The 18,997-nt window shown below is 37.6% G+C and overlaps 1 protein-coding gene across 4 annotated transcripts in view; it reads left to right on the plus strand.

Annotated features, from left to right (window-relative positions):
• Window positions 1-18,421, plus strand: part of IFT80 (intraflagellar transport 80) — a 131,014-nt gene extending 112,593 nt beyond the window's left edge. For 3 of the 4 annotated variants that reach the window (XM_006072842.4, XM_025289044.3, XM_044945435.2), the window contains 2 exons: window positions 7,568-7,691; window positions 16,901-18,421. In XM_006072842.4, the coding sequence (XP_006072904.3) occupies window positions 7,568-7,691; window positions 16,901-17,011 (235 nt within the window). In that variant the 3' untranslated portion in view covers window positions 17,012-18,421. The remainder of the gene's footprint in view (window positions 1-7,567; window positions 7,692-16,900) is intronic. The other variant, XM_044945430.2, reaches the window with a different exon arrangement.
• The last annotated feature ends 576 nt before the right edge of the window (window positions 18,422-18,997 follow it).

Raw genomic sequence — 18,997 nt, forward strand, 5'->3', positions numbered from 1 at the left:
AAGACACTTGCTTCTTGGAAGAAAAGTTATGACCAACCTAGACAGCGTATTAGAAAACAGAGACATTACTTTGCCAACAAAGGTCCATCTAGTCAAAGCTATGGTTTTTCCAGTAGTCATGTATGAAGGCAAGAGTTGGACTATAAACAAAGCTGAGCACCGAAATTGATGCTTTGAACTGTGGTGTTGGATGAGACTCTTGAGAGTCCCTTGGACTGCAAGGAGACTCATCCAGTCCATCCTAAAGGAAATCAGTCCTGAATATTCATTGGAAGGACTGATACTGAAACTCCAATATTTTGGCCATATGATGCGAAGAACTGACTCATTTGAAAAGACCCTGATGCTGGGAAAGATTGAAGGCGGGAGGAGAAGGGGACGACAGAGGGTGAGATGGTTGGATGGCATCACCGACTCAATGGACATGAGTTTGAGTAAACTCCGTGAGTTAGTGTTGGAGAGGGAATCCTGGCATGCTGCAGTCCGTGGGGTTGCAAAGAGTCAGACATGACTGAGGGACTGAACTGAACTGAACTGACAAAGATATTCAAACACAGGATAATAAAATTATGTGATTGACTGATTAACAATAGACTTTTTGCATGCCTGTCTATATGGATGGTGACTTTTTATGAAAGATCTTATTGTTTTCACTGCCATGGTGCGAGTTCAGTCCCTACAAGCAACACATGGTTAGGGAAAAAGAAAGCTTATGTGTTTTTTTGCCACATGTATTTCTCTGTTTCCCTGGGAGTGAGTAAATAATAGGTCTCATAAACTAAGACTTCTAGGACTGTTGAAGCTGAGTGATGGGTACCTACTAGAATTTAAAGAAGGAAAAAGAAAAGAAGGCAGCAGGCAGATTTCTTCTGAATTGAACGTTTAATGGTCTGGTTGAAGAGGAGGATTCAGCAAAAGAGATCAGGAAGGGGCAAAGAAGATGAAATTTAAAAGCTACTCATTATGGAAAATTTCAAACATATATAAAAATAGAACAATATAATGAATATCCATGTACCCATCACTCAGCTTCAACAGTTAGTGACTTGTGAGTAATCCCTCCCTACCATTGTTTAAAGGCAGATCCCAGTCATCCTATTATTTTATCTATGAATATTTCAGTATGTATCTTAAAGGTTTTTTTTAATCCAACCATAATATTATGATCACACCTTTAATAATAATTCTATTCAGTGTTCTTATTTCTCTGTTTGTCTTATAAATGTTTTGTTTTGCTTTATGTTGTTTGATGCGGTATCCAGAAACGATACATGCATTGTGATTGGTTGATGCAGTCTTAAGTTTCTTTAAATCTATAGATTCTTCTATTTGTTTTTTGTATTTTATTTGGGCTTAGAGAACTTCTTATAATATAGACTTTGTTGATTGCATCTTTGTGGTATCACTTAACATGTTCCTTTGCCCCTGAATTAGCTGTGAATTGGTATTGAATGTAGAAACTTGATGACATACATACCTGCATGCTCAATCGTGCCCACCAGGCTCCTCTGTCCATGGCATTCTCTGGGCAGGAATACTGGAGTGGGTTGCCATTTTCTCCTTCATGGGATCTCCCTCGCCCAGGGATAGAACCCATGTCTCCTGGGGCTCCTGCAGCTTCTGCATTGGCAGGTGGGTTCTTTACCACTAAGCCACCTAGAGAGCCGTAGAAACTTGATTAGGTTTAGATTTAAATTTTTCCTTCCTTTTGGTAAGGATCCGTCAGAATTGGTATTATGTGTGTTTCTATAATAACTGGCCATCTGTCTTTTTTGTGATGTTAGCTATTGACAGTTTTTGCTCTGATCCATTAATCAGTTATGGTGATATTCTAATTCTATCCTTCCAAAATTCTAGAATGATAGAATTTAAGTATTGGCTGATAAATATATCCTTTTAGGATCCTTGAATTTCCATATTTATTTACATACTTTAGAAGAAAACTTTTTTTTTTTTAAATTGGCTACGCTGATTCTTCATTGCTGCACTAGAACTTTTTCTAGTTGTGGAGAGCAGGGGCTACTCTCTAGTTGCATTATGAGGGCTTCTCATTGCAGTGGCTTCTTTTGTTGCAGACCGCAGGATCTAGAGTACGAACTTCAGTAATTTTGGAATGTGGGCTCAAGAGTTGCAGCTCGTGGACTCTAGAGCACAGGATCAGCAGTTATGGTGCACAGACTTAGCTGCCTTGTGGCATGTGGGGTCTTCACAGAGCAAGGATTGAACCCATGTCCCTGCATTAACAGATGGATTTTTAACCACTGGACCTCTGGGGAAGCCTGGGAACAGATTTTACTTTGTTAATATGTGTTATTCTATTTGAGAAGCATCGTCTTGCTGCTTTGTGCTGCTATCATTTATATTTGAATTTGAAAATTGCCTGCAATTTACTAAGATGCAGCCCTTGAGGGCTATACATATGCAAGTTATCCATGTGCTGTTCCCCCTGGACATTTGGTGGTGGTCTGTTTTAAAAAGCAAGTTAAGAGAGGTAGAAACTAGAAACTCCATGTATGCATATTGATCCTTTATGTAAGTATTAGTAAAAATAGTTTCTTTTACTTATACCACTTACATAAAGTAATTTTGCTTCATTCAAGTTATGCAAAAATTATACTTTGAAGTTATAACATCTTTTTATATAACTTCCTTCTATTTAAAATCAGAGAGGATACATGGATTTTTTCCAGCCCCATAATCTAATGTTAAATTTGTTTCATTGCCAAATAACCATTTTAAAGCTAGAAACATACTGTTCCCATAACTCTTATATAATTTGGAGTAAATTCCCTTTTAAATGTGGTAGAGAGACATTTGTTACCCAGGGTGTGCTTTTAGAGGCATTTACAATAGCACATATCATTTGACTGTTTACCTTTAGCATTGTTTTCAGTCAGATAATTAATACATATTTTATAATACTACTAATAACTATTATAATAGATAATACTTAGTATCTATTATCTAAATGCAGGATTAGACATCATATTCTATACCTTCTACATAATTAAATTTATTGATGTTCCATAACAAAGTATCTCTTTGGAATTTTTGGAAAGCCCCAAACCAGATGCTTATGTACTTCCTGCTTAGAACTCTTTGTTTTGTGCAATCCAGAATTCCTTCCCCTGTCCTGTACAATCATAAAGAGATAATGGGAAATGGAACTCTAAGATGCCAAAGAGGTGGTTCACTGGAGTCTCCACCCATCGTACCCCACTGGAATCAGAGGGGGATAAAATGAGAGAGGTTTAGAAGAGTTAAAGCATCTTTACTTCTGTTTCTCCTCTTTTGAGCCTCTATAAATTGTTTTTTGCCTGCTCTGGTTTTCTGCTTTTGTTCCTCTATATTCTAGTACCTCTACATTTTTTTCTCTGTATCTTTTTTTTCTCTCTGAAAGACTTAAAGTCACAGAGAAATAAGGAAACTTTGTGAGGAGTTTGTGGTGGGTAGCAAATATTGACCCTTGCTTTTAGCAATATTGTTTGGACCAATATATTTTTATAAGAAATCATTGTACTAGACTTTGGCATTATCATTTATATTATATATGACTTATATTCATAATTTTTCTTATTATCTTTAATATCTCTCATTTGTTATTCATCAGTTAATACACACATAATATCTAAAATACTTTTTAAAGTTACTATTTATGTCAAACCAAAGCATGTCAAGAACCAAACAGATTTTCCTGCTAAGCAATCCCATGTTGAGAAAATTCTAGTTGTCTAAAAAAACAAGTTTATAATAGTTGGCTCTGATAAACTGTGACCGCCTATTTCAAAGTCATATGGCATATTAGAAAGCAAGACAACTTGAGAAAAATTATACTCTGATTATTATGATGATCATTTCCCATACATGGGAACAATGAACAGTATATGTTGTGTGAAAATTGTATAAATCGTATGTTGAATTTGTTCTTAGTGCTTTTCTACTACTATCCTTCTATTTCTCTTTATATTCATTCTATTAATTTTTGAGAGTTCGATATTGAAACTCCAACAAAAAAATCTTTATTTACTTAAAAAACTAATTGTAATATATAATGGAGCTATATGTCACCTTGTTCTGTATTTTCCAAGTCTCCTGTAAATGTGTTGCCATATTTTTACAATTTAAAAAAATCCAGTGAGCAGTGTAGGAGAGCTATACTGTAGTAGGTTGTTCCTGGCTCAACTGATATGAGTTATGCATAGGATGATGGGCTGAGTGCTGTCCAAAACCTACATGCAAAAACAGATCTGGAACTGCGGAATAATATTTTCATCTCCCTCTGTATTATCAATATATAGATTTTATGCCTTTGGTGTTATACCTCTGATTTTAGTGATTAATTTAGTTCTTATCTGCTATTTAAATAAAATATTACCTTAAAAATAACTTAGTTACATAGATAAATAGATATTAATTGGATTATAAAATTTAAATGGCTTTTAACTTTTTCTAAGACTCTGATGCTGGGAGGGATTGTGGGAAGGAGGAAAAGGGGACGATAGAGGATGAGATGGCTGGATGGCATTACCGACTCGATGGACATGAGTTTGAGTGAACTCCGGGAGATGGTGATGGACAGGGAGGCCTGGCGTGCTGTGATTCCTGGGTTTGCAAAGAGTCGGACACGACTGAGCGACTGAACTGAACTGAACTGAAGAATCAGATGGCAAAAGGCATTTTGTCAGACATTTATCCTCAAATTTTATTTTCATAATACTAATATTTTTAATTTGCTATGCTAAAAATGTAAGGATATCAGTATTTAGTTAAATATTGAACAGAATAAATTCATTCAGTTCAGTTCAGTCGCTTGATTGTGTCTGACTCTTTGTGACCCCATGAACTGCAGCACGCCAGGCCTTCCTGTCCATCACCAACTCCCGGAGTCCACCCAAACTCATGTCCATCGAGTCGGTGATGCCATCCAGCCATCTCATCCTCTGTTGTCTCCTCCTCTTCCTGCCCCCAATCGTTCCCAGAATCAGGGTCTTTTCCAATGAGTCAGCTCTTCGCATGAGGTGGCCAAAGTATTGGAGTTTCAGCTTTAGCATCAGTCCTTCCAAAGAACACCCAGGACTGATCTCCTTTAGGATGGACCAGTTGGATCACCTTGCAGTCCAAGGGACTCTCAAGAGTCTTCTCCAACACCACAGTTCAAAAGCATCAATTCTTCAGTGCTCAGCTTTCTTTATAGTCCAACTCTCACATCCACACATGACCACTGGAAAAACCATAGCCTTGACTAGACGGACCTTTGTTGGCAAAGTAATGTCTCTGCTTTTGAATATGCTATCTAGGTTGGTCATAACTTTCCTTCCAAGGAGTAAGCATCTTTTAATTTCATGGCTGCAATCACCATCTGCAGTGATTTTGGAGCCACAAAAAATAAAGTCAGCCACTGTTTCCACTGTTTCCCCATGTATTTGCCATGAAGTGATGGGACCAGATGCCATGATCTTCGTTTTCTGAATGTTGAGCTTTAAGCCAACTTTTTCACTCTCCTCTTTCACTTTCATCAAGAGGATTTTTGTTCCTCTTCACTTTCTGCCAAAAGGGTGGTGTCTTCTGCATATCTGAGTTTATTGATATTTCTCCCGGCAGTCTTCATTCCAGCTTGTGCTTCTTCCAGCTGAGCGTTTCTCATGATGTACTCTGCATATAAGTTAAGTAAGCAGGGTGACAATATACAGCCTTGACGTACTCCTTTTCCTATTTGGAGCCAGTCTGTTGTTCCATGTCCAGTTCTGACTGTTGCTTCCTGACCTGCATACAGGTTTCTCAAGAGACAGGTCAGGTGGTCTGGTATTCCCATCTCTTGAAGAATTTTCCACAGTTTATAGTGATCCACACAGTCAAAGGCTTTGGCATAGTCAATAAAGCAGAAATAGATGTTTTTCTGGAACTCTCTTGCCTTTTCAATGATCCAGCAGATGTTGGTAATTTGATCTCTGGTTCCTCTGCCTTTTCTAAAACCACCTTGAACATCTGGAAGTTCACGGTTCACGTATTGCTGAAGCCTGGCTTGGAGAATTTTGAGCATTACTTTACTAGCATGTGAGATGAGTGCAATTGTGCGGTAGTTTGAGCATTCATTGGCATTGCCTTTCTTTGGGATTGGAATGAAAACTGACCTTTTCCAGTCCTGTGGCCACTGCTGAGTTTTCCAAATTTGCTGGCATATTGAGTGCAGTGCTTTGACAGCATCATCTTTCAGGATTTGAAATAGCTCAACTGGAATTCCATCACCTCCACTAGCTTTGTTCGTAGTGATGCTTCCTAAGGCACACTTGACTTCACATTCCAGGATGTCTGGCTCTAGGTGAGTGATCACACCATCGTGATTATCTGGGTCGAGAAGATCTTTTTTGTACAGTTCTTCTGTGTATTCTTGCCGCCTCTTCTTAATATCTTCTGCTTCTGTTAGGTCCATACCATTTCTGTCCTTTATCAAGCCCATCTTTGCATGAAATTTTCCCTTGGTATCTCTCATTTTCTTGAAGAGATCTCTAGTCTTTCCCATTCTGTTGTTTTTCTCTATTTCTTTGCATTGATCGCTGAGGAAGGCTTTCTTATCTCTCCTTGCTATTCTTTGGAACTCTGCATTCAAATGGGAATATCTTTCTTTTTCTCCTTTGCTTTTCGCTTCTCTTCTTTTCACAGCTATTTTAAGGCCTCCTCAGACAGCCATTTTGCTTTTTTGCATTTCTTTTCCATGGGGATGGTCTTGATCCCTGTCTCTTGTACAATGTCACGAACGTCCGTCCATAGTTTATCAGTCACTCTGTCTATCAGATCTAGGCCCTTAAATCTATTTCTGACTTCCACTGTATAATCATAAGGGATTTGATTTAGGTCATACCTGAATGGTCTAGTGGTTTTCCCTACTTTCTTCAATTTCAGTCTGAATTTGGCAATAAGGAGTTCATGATCTGAGCCACAGTCAGCTCCTGGTCTTGTTTTTGCTGACTGTAAAGAGCTTCTCCATCTTTGGCTGCAAAGAGTATAATCAATCTGATTTCAGTGTTGACCATCTGGTGATGTCCATGTGTAGAGTCTTCTCTTGTGTTCATTACAGACTTATAAAATGGTCAGGATAGTTGAACCCTTACTTTGGGCAATTCACTTGAATTTTCTTACGATTTCAGTGAACTTTTCAATGAGCATTTACCATACATCTACTCAGTAATACTCACCAAAGAGAAATGAAACCCACATCTCCCTTTAATAAATGTATAGGTTAATTCAAGGAACAAATTCATAATAGTTACAATACACTGTGAACAGGACTATAATAATAGTATGTAAGGAATGTTCTGTAGCATAGAAAGATGTAATGGTCATTTATTTCTCCAGGAAGAGCTGGTCAGGGAGAATAGATCATGTTTAGGCTGGACCCTGAAGTATAAATAGAAATTTACAAGATGGACAAGGTAGGGGCTATGACACACCTTTCATATTGAAGAATGAGTAGAGGGAAAAACAGAGCATCCCACCCTCTCACCCCAGAACTCCACTGCCCATAGAGGTCAACATATCAGTGCTGATAACGTTTTATTTCTCATTATAGGGCTCTTGAATTGGCTGTAAAATACAAAACACATGTTGACACAGTTCTTGCTTACCGTCAAAAATTTTTGGAGACATTTGGTAAACAGGAAACTAATAAACGATACCTGCAGTATGCAGAAGGTGTAAGTATTATGCAGTATTTGATAATAATTATATGCTTTATATGTTATTTGTCTCAATGAGACAAAATTGAATAACTTTCCTACCGTAATCTCTAAAAATAACTGCTTCTTGTCTTTCAATGTGCAGTTTTATTTTGACTATATAATTACATTACAGAATATTTTTCTGGACTCTTATAGCCATGTTTTGCTTAACTCAAGTCTGTTCTTACAGTTTCCAATTTATGTTAAGTTTGTGTCCTAACTGATATTTTTCGATAAACAACATAAAATGTGAGGATAAAGGCTTCTAACTCCTGAATTTTGCCTTCCACCAGCTGCCCTTTCTGTTCCAGGGGAATAAGCACAGAGGGCAGTGGCCAGAAGTTGGATACTTTGTCACTTTGCAGATTCTAGGGAGCCTGGTTGCACTTAAAGAGGTGCCTCGCCTGGGTAGACTTCACCACCTAGAACCAAAGAAAGCTGACCCTTTGCCTCTTAAGCTCCTACCAGAACCTAAGGTTTTGTCAATCCAGTTAGGAAAAAAGCCATTCTAGTACATACCAGCACACAAGGCGAGCCAGTGCCTAGAACAGAAATGATTGTGGCCACCTGCCCAGATACTTCTAGATTCAAATGGCAGAACTAGAGCTCACTTCTAGCCATGAGAGATCCAATTTGTAAACCCAAGACAGGGCTAACCTTTCTCCCAGCTCTGCAAACTAGTTGATTTCCTTATCCTTTTAGGCATTCATATATTCAAAATGTGTTTATAAGTACTCAGTCTGGATTAGGCACCATACTAGGTGTTGAATCAGACATGGCTTCTGTCTTCATGGAGCTTATAGACCACATAGGGGCTTTCCTGGTGGCTCAGATGGTAAAGAATCTGCCTGCAATGGAGGAGACCCAGGTTTGACCCCTGGGTTGGGAAGATCCCCCCGGAGAAGGGAATGGCTACCCACTCCAGTATTCTTGCCTGGAGAATCCCTTGGACAGAGGAGCCTGGTGGGCTACAGTCCATGGGGTCGCAAAGAGTTGAACACGACTGAGCGACTAACACTTTCGCTTTTTTTCATAGACCCTGTGGGAGTGTTTCTCGGAATGTTCTGCTTCATTGTGGGGGTGGGTAAAATATATTAACCTGTCCTCTTTGGAAGAGGAAAGAGGATGTAGAGAGAGGTACCTACTAAATACATTATCCATTTGCTGTATGTAGAATATCGAGTGTCATGAGTCACATTTTTGGACTTCAGGACAGTTTTCAGGGTAATGAAGACTTTGGAGCTATTCTTAGTTCTGCAGTGTAACTTCATCATCTGGATCCAGGATAGACACAGTTGTGGGTTTCTTGGTAGAAAGGGACATATTTTATAGAAGCTTCACAATTTTTTTGTTTGATTCAGAAATGAATTGTTTGGGCTATTAGCCTTCTGTAAGAGCTCTGAGGGCTGTACTTTTTAATTCACAGAATATGACAGCAGCCACCACCACTATGGTGCGAAACATCCCAGAAAATCATTGGTCAGCTCATCTCTTTTGTCTGTTTTGAAAATATGACATTATGTTGAAAATGGGCACCCACTTTAAATTTCCTTTACTATATAATTTTGAAGCAAATTAATACTACTCTGCTTCCTCTTCATCATATTATTATCAATATTTTTTTCACTGTGTTCACATGCTTTTGAGGACATGGAAAATATAGTTTTTACCTCAAAGTTATATTTCAGATTCTGAAAACTTAAAACTCTTATCCTCTTTTTCATTATATACGTATTCAACTATCAATAACATGTTAATACTTCAATCATAAGAATAGTTGAAATGTTCAAAATGGGATAATCAGAACAACATGACTTTTCTTGGGTATTTTGTTTCCTTTTTTTGACTCCCTATGGCACCATGTTCTAGTTTCCAACTTGTCTTCATAAATGTAATTTGGAAGTTAACTAGAAATCATAAAACAGTATTTTAAGATGAAAATCTTAAATAAAAGCCGAAGAATTGATGGTTTGAACTGTGGTGTTGGAGAAGACTCTTGAGAGTCCCTTGGACTGCAAAGAGATCCAACCAGTCCATCCTAAAGGAGATCAGTCCTGGGTGTTCATTGATAGGACTGATGTTGAAGCTGAAACTCCAATACTTTGGCCACCTGATGCAAAGAGCTGACTCATTTGAGAAGACCTTGATGCTGGGAAAGATTGAGGGCAGGAGGAGAAGGGGACGACAGAGGCTGAGATGGTTGGATGGCATCACCGACTCAATGGACATGGGTTTGGGTGGACTCTGGGAGTTGGTGATGGACAGGGAGGCCTGGTGTGCTGCTGTTCATGGGGTCGCAAAGAGTTGGACATGACTGAGTGACTGAACTGAACTGAACTGAACTAAGATGAAAATAATCTTTGACTTAAAATTTCTTAAACAAAATTGTAATTATAAAAACTTTTTATTTCAGAACTAAGAATTGAATAGAAAAAGATCATTTTTGTAAACCTTGAAAAATTTATTGTAGATAGCTGGTGAATTCAAATGGCTTCACAATGCATAACATAAAAGTTTATAAGAAGTGAAGCTTGACATACATTCATATTTATGAGCCCTGAAATGTTATTTGGGCCTTTCTAGTTTAAAATGTGCAAATCTGAGGTCTATGCAAGGTGTACTGTCTTCTGAGAACTCCATCAGAGTCATTATACCTGGTCTACAGTGGTGTTCAGCAAGTGTTTGTAAGATAATTCATTAGTCTGGCAAATAAAATCCACCTGAGGAATACATTCAGTTCACTGAATACATACTCTGTGCAAAAAGAAAAGTAGAAGAGCCAGGAAATGTTTAAACATTATGCTAGGAGAAAGAAAAAAGGAATGATAAATAGGAGAGAAAATAGTGAGAGATTAAGTGGTAGCTCATTTCCTGGATAATTAGTGTTCTCTCATTCATTCAGTATTTATTGAGTACCTCCTGCAGACAATGTATTCTTCTTGGTGGTTGGGATATAATAGCAAACCTGGCAGACACTGACCCTTTGAAATTTGTATTCACATAGAGGCCAAAAATAATTATATAGTTAATTGTTAATTTCATTTGTGATAATAGCTTTGAAGGTAGTGTGCATAGTGCTATAAGACTTTATGAATGTGGAGCCTGACCTAGAATGGGGGTATCAGTAAAGATTTTTCAAAGGAAAGCAAATGATGTTAGAGCTGGACTCTGAAGAATGGGTAGAAACCAATCAAGGGGACAGGGTGTGGGGATGGACACATTCCAGGATGGGGAAGGCTCTGAAGTGGTTAAGAGTAGCAAAGGGGAGGTTGACCTGAGAGTTTCATAGGGCACATTAGGTAAGTTGGATTTACCCTAAGATTAATGTAAAGATACTGAATGGAAGTGACATGATCACTTTTCCATTTAAAAAATCCCAATTTCTAAGTAGAAACAGAAACTTAGAATTTTTCACAAATTATCCTGTTTCCCTCCCCATTTGGAAATTATATACTTAGCATTTGTTTTAATTTCTTTAATTTATTTTTTCCACAAAATTATCTTGAGTAGGGTTTTTGTCAGTCAGTCAAAGGATATGATAATAAGAGCAAATGCATGGGGTCTTGAAAGAATGGTGAAGGAGTACAGAGGGGGTGCCTTGGGTTCTGAGTGACTGGAATATTGATGGGACCAGACATTGAAGAATCTTAATACTGTGCTAACAGATTTCATAATGAAGGCAATGCAAAGACTTGAAGGTTTGTAATCAAGAGAATGACTTGAAAGGTAGCTTCTTAGGTGGAAGATGGTTTGGAGGTGAGGGTGGTGACCAGGAGGCCAGTTACTATAATAGTTTCACCAGGAGATGGAAAGGGTAAGATTAATGTAAGAAAAAAAATCAGAAAAATTAATAAAACATTGTGGTTAGAGGTGGGAGGAGAGCAGTGAGGTAAGTCAAGGCGTTTGAGAACAACTTCAGCATTCGTACTGTGGGTGACTGGTGGAGGAACATGAGCATATATGAGTTGTGGACCTTTTTTAGTTTGAATACATGAAAATAGGCCATTTTTTGCATTAGAAGTCCCTGTGGGATAGACCCTATCTAGGTGGAGATGTCTAGTGGGCAGTTGGAAATATCAATGTGAACATCAAAGGGTGTTGATAAAGGAAGAATAAGGGCTAGATAAATAAATCTATGATCATGACAATTTAGGTATAGTTGAAGCTATGTGAGTTGATGAGATCTCTTAGGGAAAGTATGAAAAAGCTGGTTTGGAACCCCAGTGAATGCTAAAAGTGAAGAGGGTACCAAGGAGAAGGATATAGAAGAAAAAGAAAGAAAAAAGATTGAGGACATTTAGAAAGGAGAGCAGAAACCAGAAGGGAAGGATATACTGAGAGAGATTTTGAAGAGCTGGAATGGAATCAGCAAGGTCCAGGGGATGCTTCTACATCAAGGCCTTTTTCTTCTCTGTTAGGTGCTCTTCCCCAGATATACTCATTAATCTTCAGATTTTCACGTCATTAATTTTCAATTTTCTCAGGGAGGCCTTCTCTGATCACTCTATCTGAAGTTCAGCACTAATCCCCCCAACTCCCCCCTTGGTACTGTCTCCCTCCCTTGTTTCTTTAACTCTTACCACTATCATTTGTCTCTGTTTATGTCTCTATAAAGACAGTGATTTTTATCTTTTTATTCACTGCTAAATCCATGTACCTAGAGCAATCCTTGGCATAGAGCGAACATTAAATATTCGTTGAATGAGTAACTGAGTCATATAGAGAAGGTATATAGGATGAGGAATTAAAACACTTAACGGTGGCGTTAGTGAAGTTTCTGAAGTATGGTGGGAACACAGTTATATCACAGTGGTCTGGGAAGAGGATGAGAGTCGGGAATGAAAAGAAGAATGAAGGTAGTAGCTTGTGGGGAGACAGAATAGAGAAGGAAGGATGGAAGGAGCAGCCAGTGAAGAGAAGGAAATTGAAATATGTAGGTAATAATTGAAGGTTGATGTCCTAAAGGAGTCTGAGATAAGATCAGGGACTTGTGTGAAGATGCTGGCCTGAGACAGAAGGGAAAGAGATAGGCGTGGGTACAGATGTACCTACTTTTGTGAAAGGAAGGAAATTAAGTGAATTCTACCTAATGGTCACTATATTCTCTCTAAAGTAGGAAGCTGATTTTCAGTTGAGAGTAAGAGAAATGGGGTAGAGGATGGAGAGCCATTTGATATGATTTTGAAATTACTTCTATGTGAATAAAAAGAATTGACTGGCTCAGGACTAGAAAAAAGTGCCAAAGAGTATTAACACTTTCTGGAAGAGAAAAGGATGTGTTTTAACGTAGAAGTCACTTTACAGCTGTCATGAGTACATCCTTATCTGAAACCCACTATTAAAAATACTCTGTTCCAGAGACTAAATTATCAGAACATTGTTCTAAAACTGGACAGATGCCAGAGTGAAAGTGAAACATTTATTTTCAGTAGGATAGCTATCAACTGACACCCTCACTTGTACTATAACAAGTAACTAATATAGATGTCATCAGTCTACTTGATATACTTCTGGTGAAGCCAAGCAACAGTTGTTTAGTTTATCATCGATATATGGTTTTATTGTGACTGATTCAAGAAACATATGTAAGTCAATTTAAAGCTGGAAGAAGGACAAGGTATTCGTCAAGTTTTGTCTTTCTCTTTGAAATGTTTTCTTAGATGAATGTTCTGCCATTTAAAAAACATCAGGTTCTGGCCAGATTGAAAAATGAGCCTTTCAAATAACCTAACATTTGCTCTGCCTTTCATTGAGTTGTCACTTGCATCTTAGCACAGACATTCATCTTCTATGAGTAAGAAGGATTCTTTTAATTCATCTATTTTATATATTATAAACAAATATGTAGAATGATTATCTTAATAAAGGTGACCAATAATATCCACAAATTACTTCACAGAAATTAGAGAAAGGATTTTGGCATAAAAAAGAACCAAATATTCTTTCCGTTGCAATGGTGAATGGAATTGTTTCCTTAATTTCTCTTTCTGTTTTCTCATTATTAGTGTATAGGAATGCAATGGATTTCTGTGTTGATTTTATATCCTGCAACTTTACTATAGTCATTGATTAGTTCTAGTAATTTTCTGGTGGAGTCTTTAGGGTTTTCTATGTAGAGGATCGTGTCATCTGCAAATAGTGAGAGTTTTACTTCTTCTTTTCCAATTTGGATTCCTTTTATTTCTTTTTCTGCTCTGATTGCTGTGGCCAAAATACTTAGGAATATATCTACCTAAAGAAACTAAAGACCTATACTATATATAGAAAACTATAAAACACTGGTGAAAGAAATCAAAGAGGACACTAATAGATGGAGAAATATACCATGTTCATGGATTGGAAGAATCAATATAGTGAAAATGAGTATACTACCCAAAGCAATTTATAGATTCAATGCAATCCCTATCAAGCTACCAACGGTATTCTTCACAGAGCTAGAACAAATAATTTCCCAATTTGTATGGAAATACAAAAAACCTCGAATAGTCAAAGCTATCTTGAGAAAGAAGAATGGAACTGGAGGAATCAACCTACCTGACTTCAGGCTCTACTACAAAGCCACAGTCATCAAGACAGTATGGTACTGGCACAAAGACAGAAATATAGATCAATGGAACAAAATAGAAAGCCCAGAGATAAACCCACGCACATATAGACACCTTATCTTTGACAAAGGAGGCAAGAATATACAGTGGATTAAAGACAATCTCTTTAACAAGTGGTGCTGGGAAATCTGGTCAACCACTTGTAAAAGAATGAAACTAGAACACTTTCTAACACCATACACAAAAATAAACTCAAAATGGATTAAAGATCTAAACGTAAGACCAGAAACTATAAAACTCCTAGAGGAGAACATAGGCAAAACACTCTCCGACATACATCACAGCAGGATCCTCTATGACCCACCTCCCAGAATATTGGAAATCAAAGCAAAAATAAACAAATGGGACCTAATTAACCTTAAAAGCTTCTGCACATCAAAGGAAACTATTAGCAAGGTGAAAAGGCAGCCTTCAGAATGGGAGAAAATAATAGCAAATGAAGCAACTGACAAACAACTAATCTCAAAAATATACAAGCAACTCCTACAGCTCAACTCCAGAAAAATAAATGACCCAATCAAAAAATGGGCCAAAGAACTAAATAGACATTTCTCCAAAGAAGACATAGAGATGGCTAACAAACACATGAAAAGATGCTCAACATCACTCATTATCAGAGAAATGCAAATCAAAACCACTGTGAGATACCATTTCACACCAGTCAGAATGGCTGCGATCCAAAAGTCTACAAGCAATAAATGCTGGAGAGGGTGCGGAGAAAAAGGAACCCTCTTACACTGTTGGTGGGAATGCAAACTAGTACAGCCACTATGGAGAACAGTGTGGAGATTCCTTAAAAAACTGGAAATAGAACTGCCTTATGATCCAGCAGTCCCACTGCTGGGCATACACACTGAGGAAACCAGAAGGGAAAGAGACACGTGTACCCCAATGTTCATCGCAGCACTGTTTATAATAGCCAGGACATGGAAGCAACCTAGATGTCCATCAGCAGATGAATGGATAAGAAAGCTGTGGTACATATACACAATGGAGTACTACTCAGCCATTAAAAAGAACACATATGAATCAGTTCTAATGAGGTGGATGAAACTGGAGCCTATTATACAGAGTGAAGTAAGCCAGAAAGAAAAACACCAATACAGTATACTAACGCATATATATGGAATTTAGAAAGATGGTAACAATAACCCTGTGTACGAGACAGCAAAAGAGACACTGATGTATAGAACAGTCTTATGGACTCTGTGGGAGAGGGAGAGGGTGGGAAGATTTGGGAGAATGGCATTGAAACATGTGTAATATCATGTATGAAACGAGTTGCCAGTCCAGGTTCAATGCACAATACTGGATGCTTGGGGCTGGTGCACTGGGACGACCCAGAGGGATGGTGTGGGGAGGGAGGAGGGAGGAGGGTTCAGGATGGGGAGCATATGTATACCTGTGGCGGATTCGTTTTGATGTTTGGCAAAACTAATACAGTGTTTCAGGTTTAAAAATTAAAAAAAAAAAAAAAAAAAGAACCAAATACTTAATTCTACCTACTTCCAGCACAAAATAAAAGAGGCATAAAGTCTTGTGTTAAGGTTAAATTAGTCTCAGTTACTTAAGATAAATCTGTTCAAGCAGCATATATCACCACAATCTGCTTTAATACTGCTTATTCTACTCAGCTCCCCTATATGGAGGTGAAAACCTATTTACTTTTGGTTCAGTCTAGGAGTTTGGGTTTATTTCAAAGTAAATCAGAGTTAAGTTTAAGCTGGGACCCCATTTTTTCCCATGTCTTGCCTGAGAGGACACACATTTCTAAGTTAGTGATCTCCAGACTTAAAAAAAAAAAATCTGAATGCTTTTTCCTAAAGAACTTGTTTGTAGGATTTAGGGTAGAGTCCACTCCTAACACCAAGTCTGTTGCTTTAGTGGGATATAGTGGAGGGGCAGGGCTGGATCTTGGTGGGGATCAGTGGTTGACCTGAAACAGATATAAATATTATCACTTTACAGTTATTCTTTTTAGTTGTCTTTCAACCTTGTTCTCCCACTGTTTCATCTAATATCTTTTCATCATTGTCTTACCACCAAGTCTTCATATTATTTTAAGAGTTGTTGCAAAGGAGCCCCTTTGCAGAGTATGCTCTGGTGAAGCAGATGCTCCCCTATCTTTCTTCATAGCTAGGTTCCTGATGGAAACCTCAGTATAAGCGTGCTGAAGTGTTGATGCACTTGAAACATGGCCTGATGGCCAGGGCTCTGTCCATTTCCCTCTTGTTTGGAGGAGAGCAATCCACCTTACCTGCCCTTCCCACCTTGTACCTGAGCAGAATCCTAGGGTCCCATAGTTGAGATGTACTTTTCATAAATAACTACAACTAGATTTTGGTCTTTTGCATCACAGTGAAAGTCTTTGCTTTTTATGGTGATAATTGTTCTAGTAGGAATTATTTAATGCTATGTCATTTGCGAGGGAACATTATTTCTTCTTAACTTTTCTTTCCCACTGTCTTTCGCTAATGTTTTGGAATCATACATTCTATTTTTGTTTACTCTTAGCTACTTTGGATTAAATAAAGAGGTCTTATACTATATATGTGCATTTCTTCTTTTCTTCTACCACAGCTCCAAATAGACTGGGAGAAAATCAAAGCCAAAATTGAGATGGAAATTACTAAAGAGCGAGAGCGGTCATCTGGCAGCCAGCCCACCAAGAGTACTGGTCTAAAGCACTAAATGTCATGATTACCTTTAAGAAGTTTTACCTTTTGAAACTGAGTCTGATTAATCAAGGATAAGCATGTTTTCATTGCTAAAGAAAAAGGCAGAATCTCCAAGTATAAGCACTTGCTGTGTATTTAATACCAAAAGTACATTCAGAAAGACTGAACACAAAATAATTGCTGTAATTTCATCTTTTATCTTTTTAGCACAATAATTATCAAATGTTCCTATATACTTATGATACATCCATGTCGTATGCTTACATCCTAGTTTTCTGTCCATTATTTTATCCCTGAATCTTCAGTATGAACAAATATTAATGCTAATAATAAAACACTGGACTCTTTAAAATTTATGTTATCATTCATTTCTATTTGAGCTCTAAATTGTAAAGTGCTCCAAAAGTTTATTTACACAACAAAAAAATGAAGATGGATTTATGAAAATATATAATAATATGTATACTTGTATATGTTCGTAGCAACATTATTCACAAAACTAAAGTGGTGGGCAAAAAAAGATATACATCAGCAGATGAATGGATAAACAAAATATGGTGTATACACAAAGTGGAATATTATACAGCCTTTGAAAAGAATGAAATTCTGATACATGGATGAATCTTGAAAATACCATGCTAAGTGAAAGAAGTCAGACACAACAGGTCAAATATTGTAGAATCCCACTTACATGAGGTGTAAAAATAGACAAGTTCATTGAGACAGAAAGGAGAACAGTTAGTTGCCAGGGACTGTTGGGAGGGAAAATTGAGGAGCTATTATTTCATAAGTTTAGAATTCCTGTCTGGCTTGAATGAGTTCTGGAAAGTGATAGTCGTGATGGTTGCCCAACATTGTGAATATACTTAATGCCAAAATGGTAAATTTTATTATATCTATTTTATTATAATTATAGAAATATATCTAGAACAGGCAAGAAATATTTTTCTCATTCCTCTTCTGACTTGAGAATGTTTAGGCACTAGACTCTGGAGTCTGAATTTTGTGAAAATCTCCTTGAATTATCAACCCATTTGACTAGCTTTCATTCAGTATGTCCCCAAATTATTATTACCACAAAAGCTTTTTAACATAGCACAAATAATCCTTAGAAATTCTTCCATGAAACCATTTTTGGAAATGGTACTTTATAGAGTGAGCATGTGCATGTACATGGGAAAGTGATGCCCTCTCTCACCCTCATTTTAATGAATATGTTTAGTTTTTTTAAATGAAAATGTTCCTGTCTTTTCAACATATTCCTTTTCCTTGCTGAAATGTTGTAATGTTCTGTTCTTCATCCAGATGCTGGGTACAATGGTGTGTTAAATTTGTGAAATATGATTAAGTGGTTTACTTGTAAGTTGTACTTAAATACATTTATTTTGTTTTCTTATATTACAATAAAAAGTTTAAAAAGAAAGCTGGTCAGAAGGGTAAATTTTATGTTTATTTTACTATAATTTTAAAAGTCAAAAAATATAATGAAATATTTCTGCATTCTAACAACAATTCTCTGATAGCCAACTTGATGCCCTGACATTCAGTTCAGTTGATAATACCCAGAGTTAATGTGCTCAGTTGCTCAGTCGCATCTCACTCTTCATAACCCCATGGACTGTAGCCCACCAGGTTCTTCTGTCCATGGAATTTTCCAGACAAGAATATTGGAGTGGGTTGCCACTGCCACTTCCTACTCCAGGGGATCTTCACGACCCAGGGATCGAACCCACATCTCTTGTGTCTCCTGTACTGGCAGGCAGATTCTTTACCATTAGTGCCACCTGGTAAGCCCAGAGTTAGTGTAGGTCTCACAAATTAAAGGGCAAGATCCTCAGCTAGATTACTCTTCAGTTGCCAGTCTGCTAGTGGGGACCCTAGGATACTCATACCCCTCTGACTTGGCTGAAAATTTGGGGATTCCTACCACCCCCCTTCAGGTTTGATAATTGACCAGAATGACTCACTGGACTCACTGAAACATTTTCTGTTACAATTT

The sequence above is a fragment of the Bubalus bubalis genome, chromosome 1 (genome assembly GCF_019923935.1).
Source record: "Bubalus bubalis isolate 160015118507 breed Murrah chromosome 1, NDDB_SH_1, whole genome shotgun sequence".
Classification (NCBI taxonomy): Eukaryota; Metazoa; Chordata; class Mammalia; order Artiodactyla; family Bovidae; genus Bubalus; species Bubalus bubalis.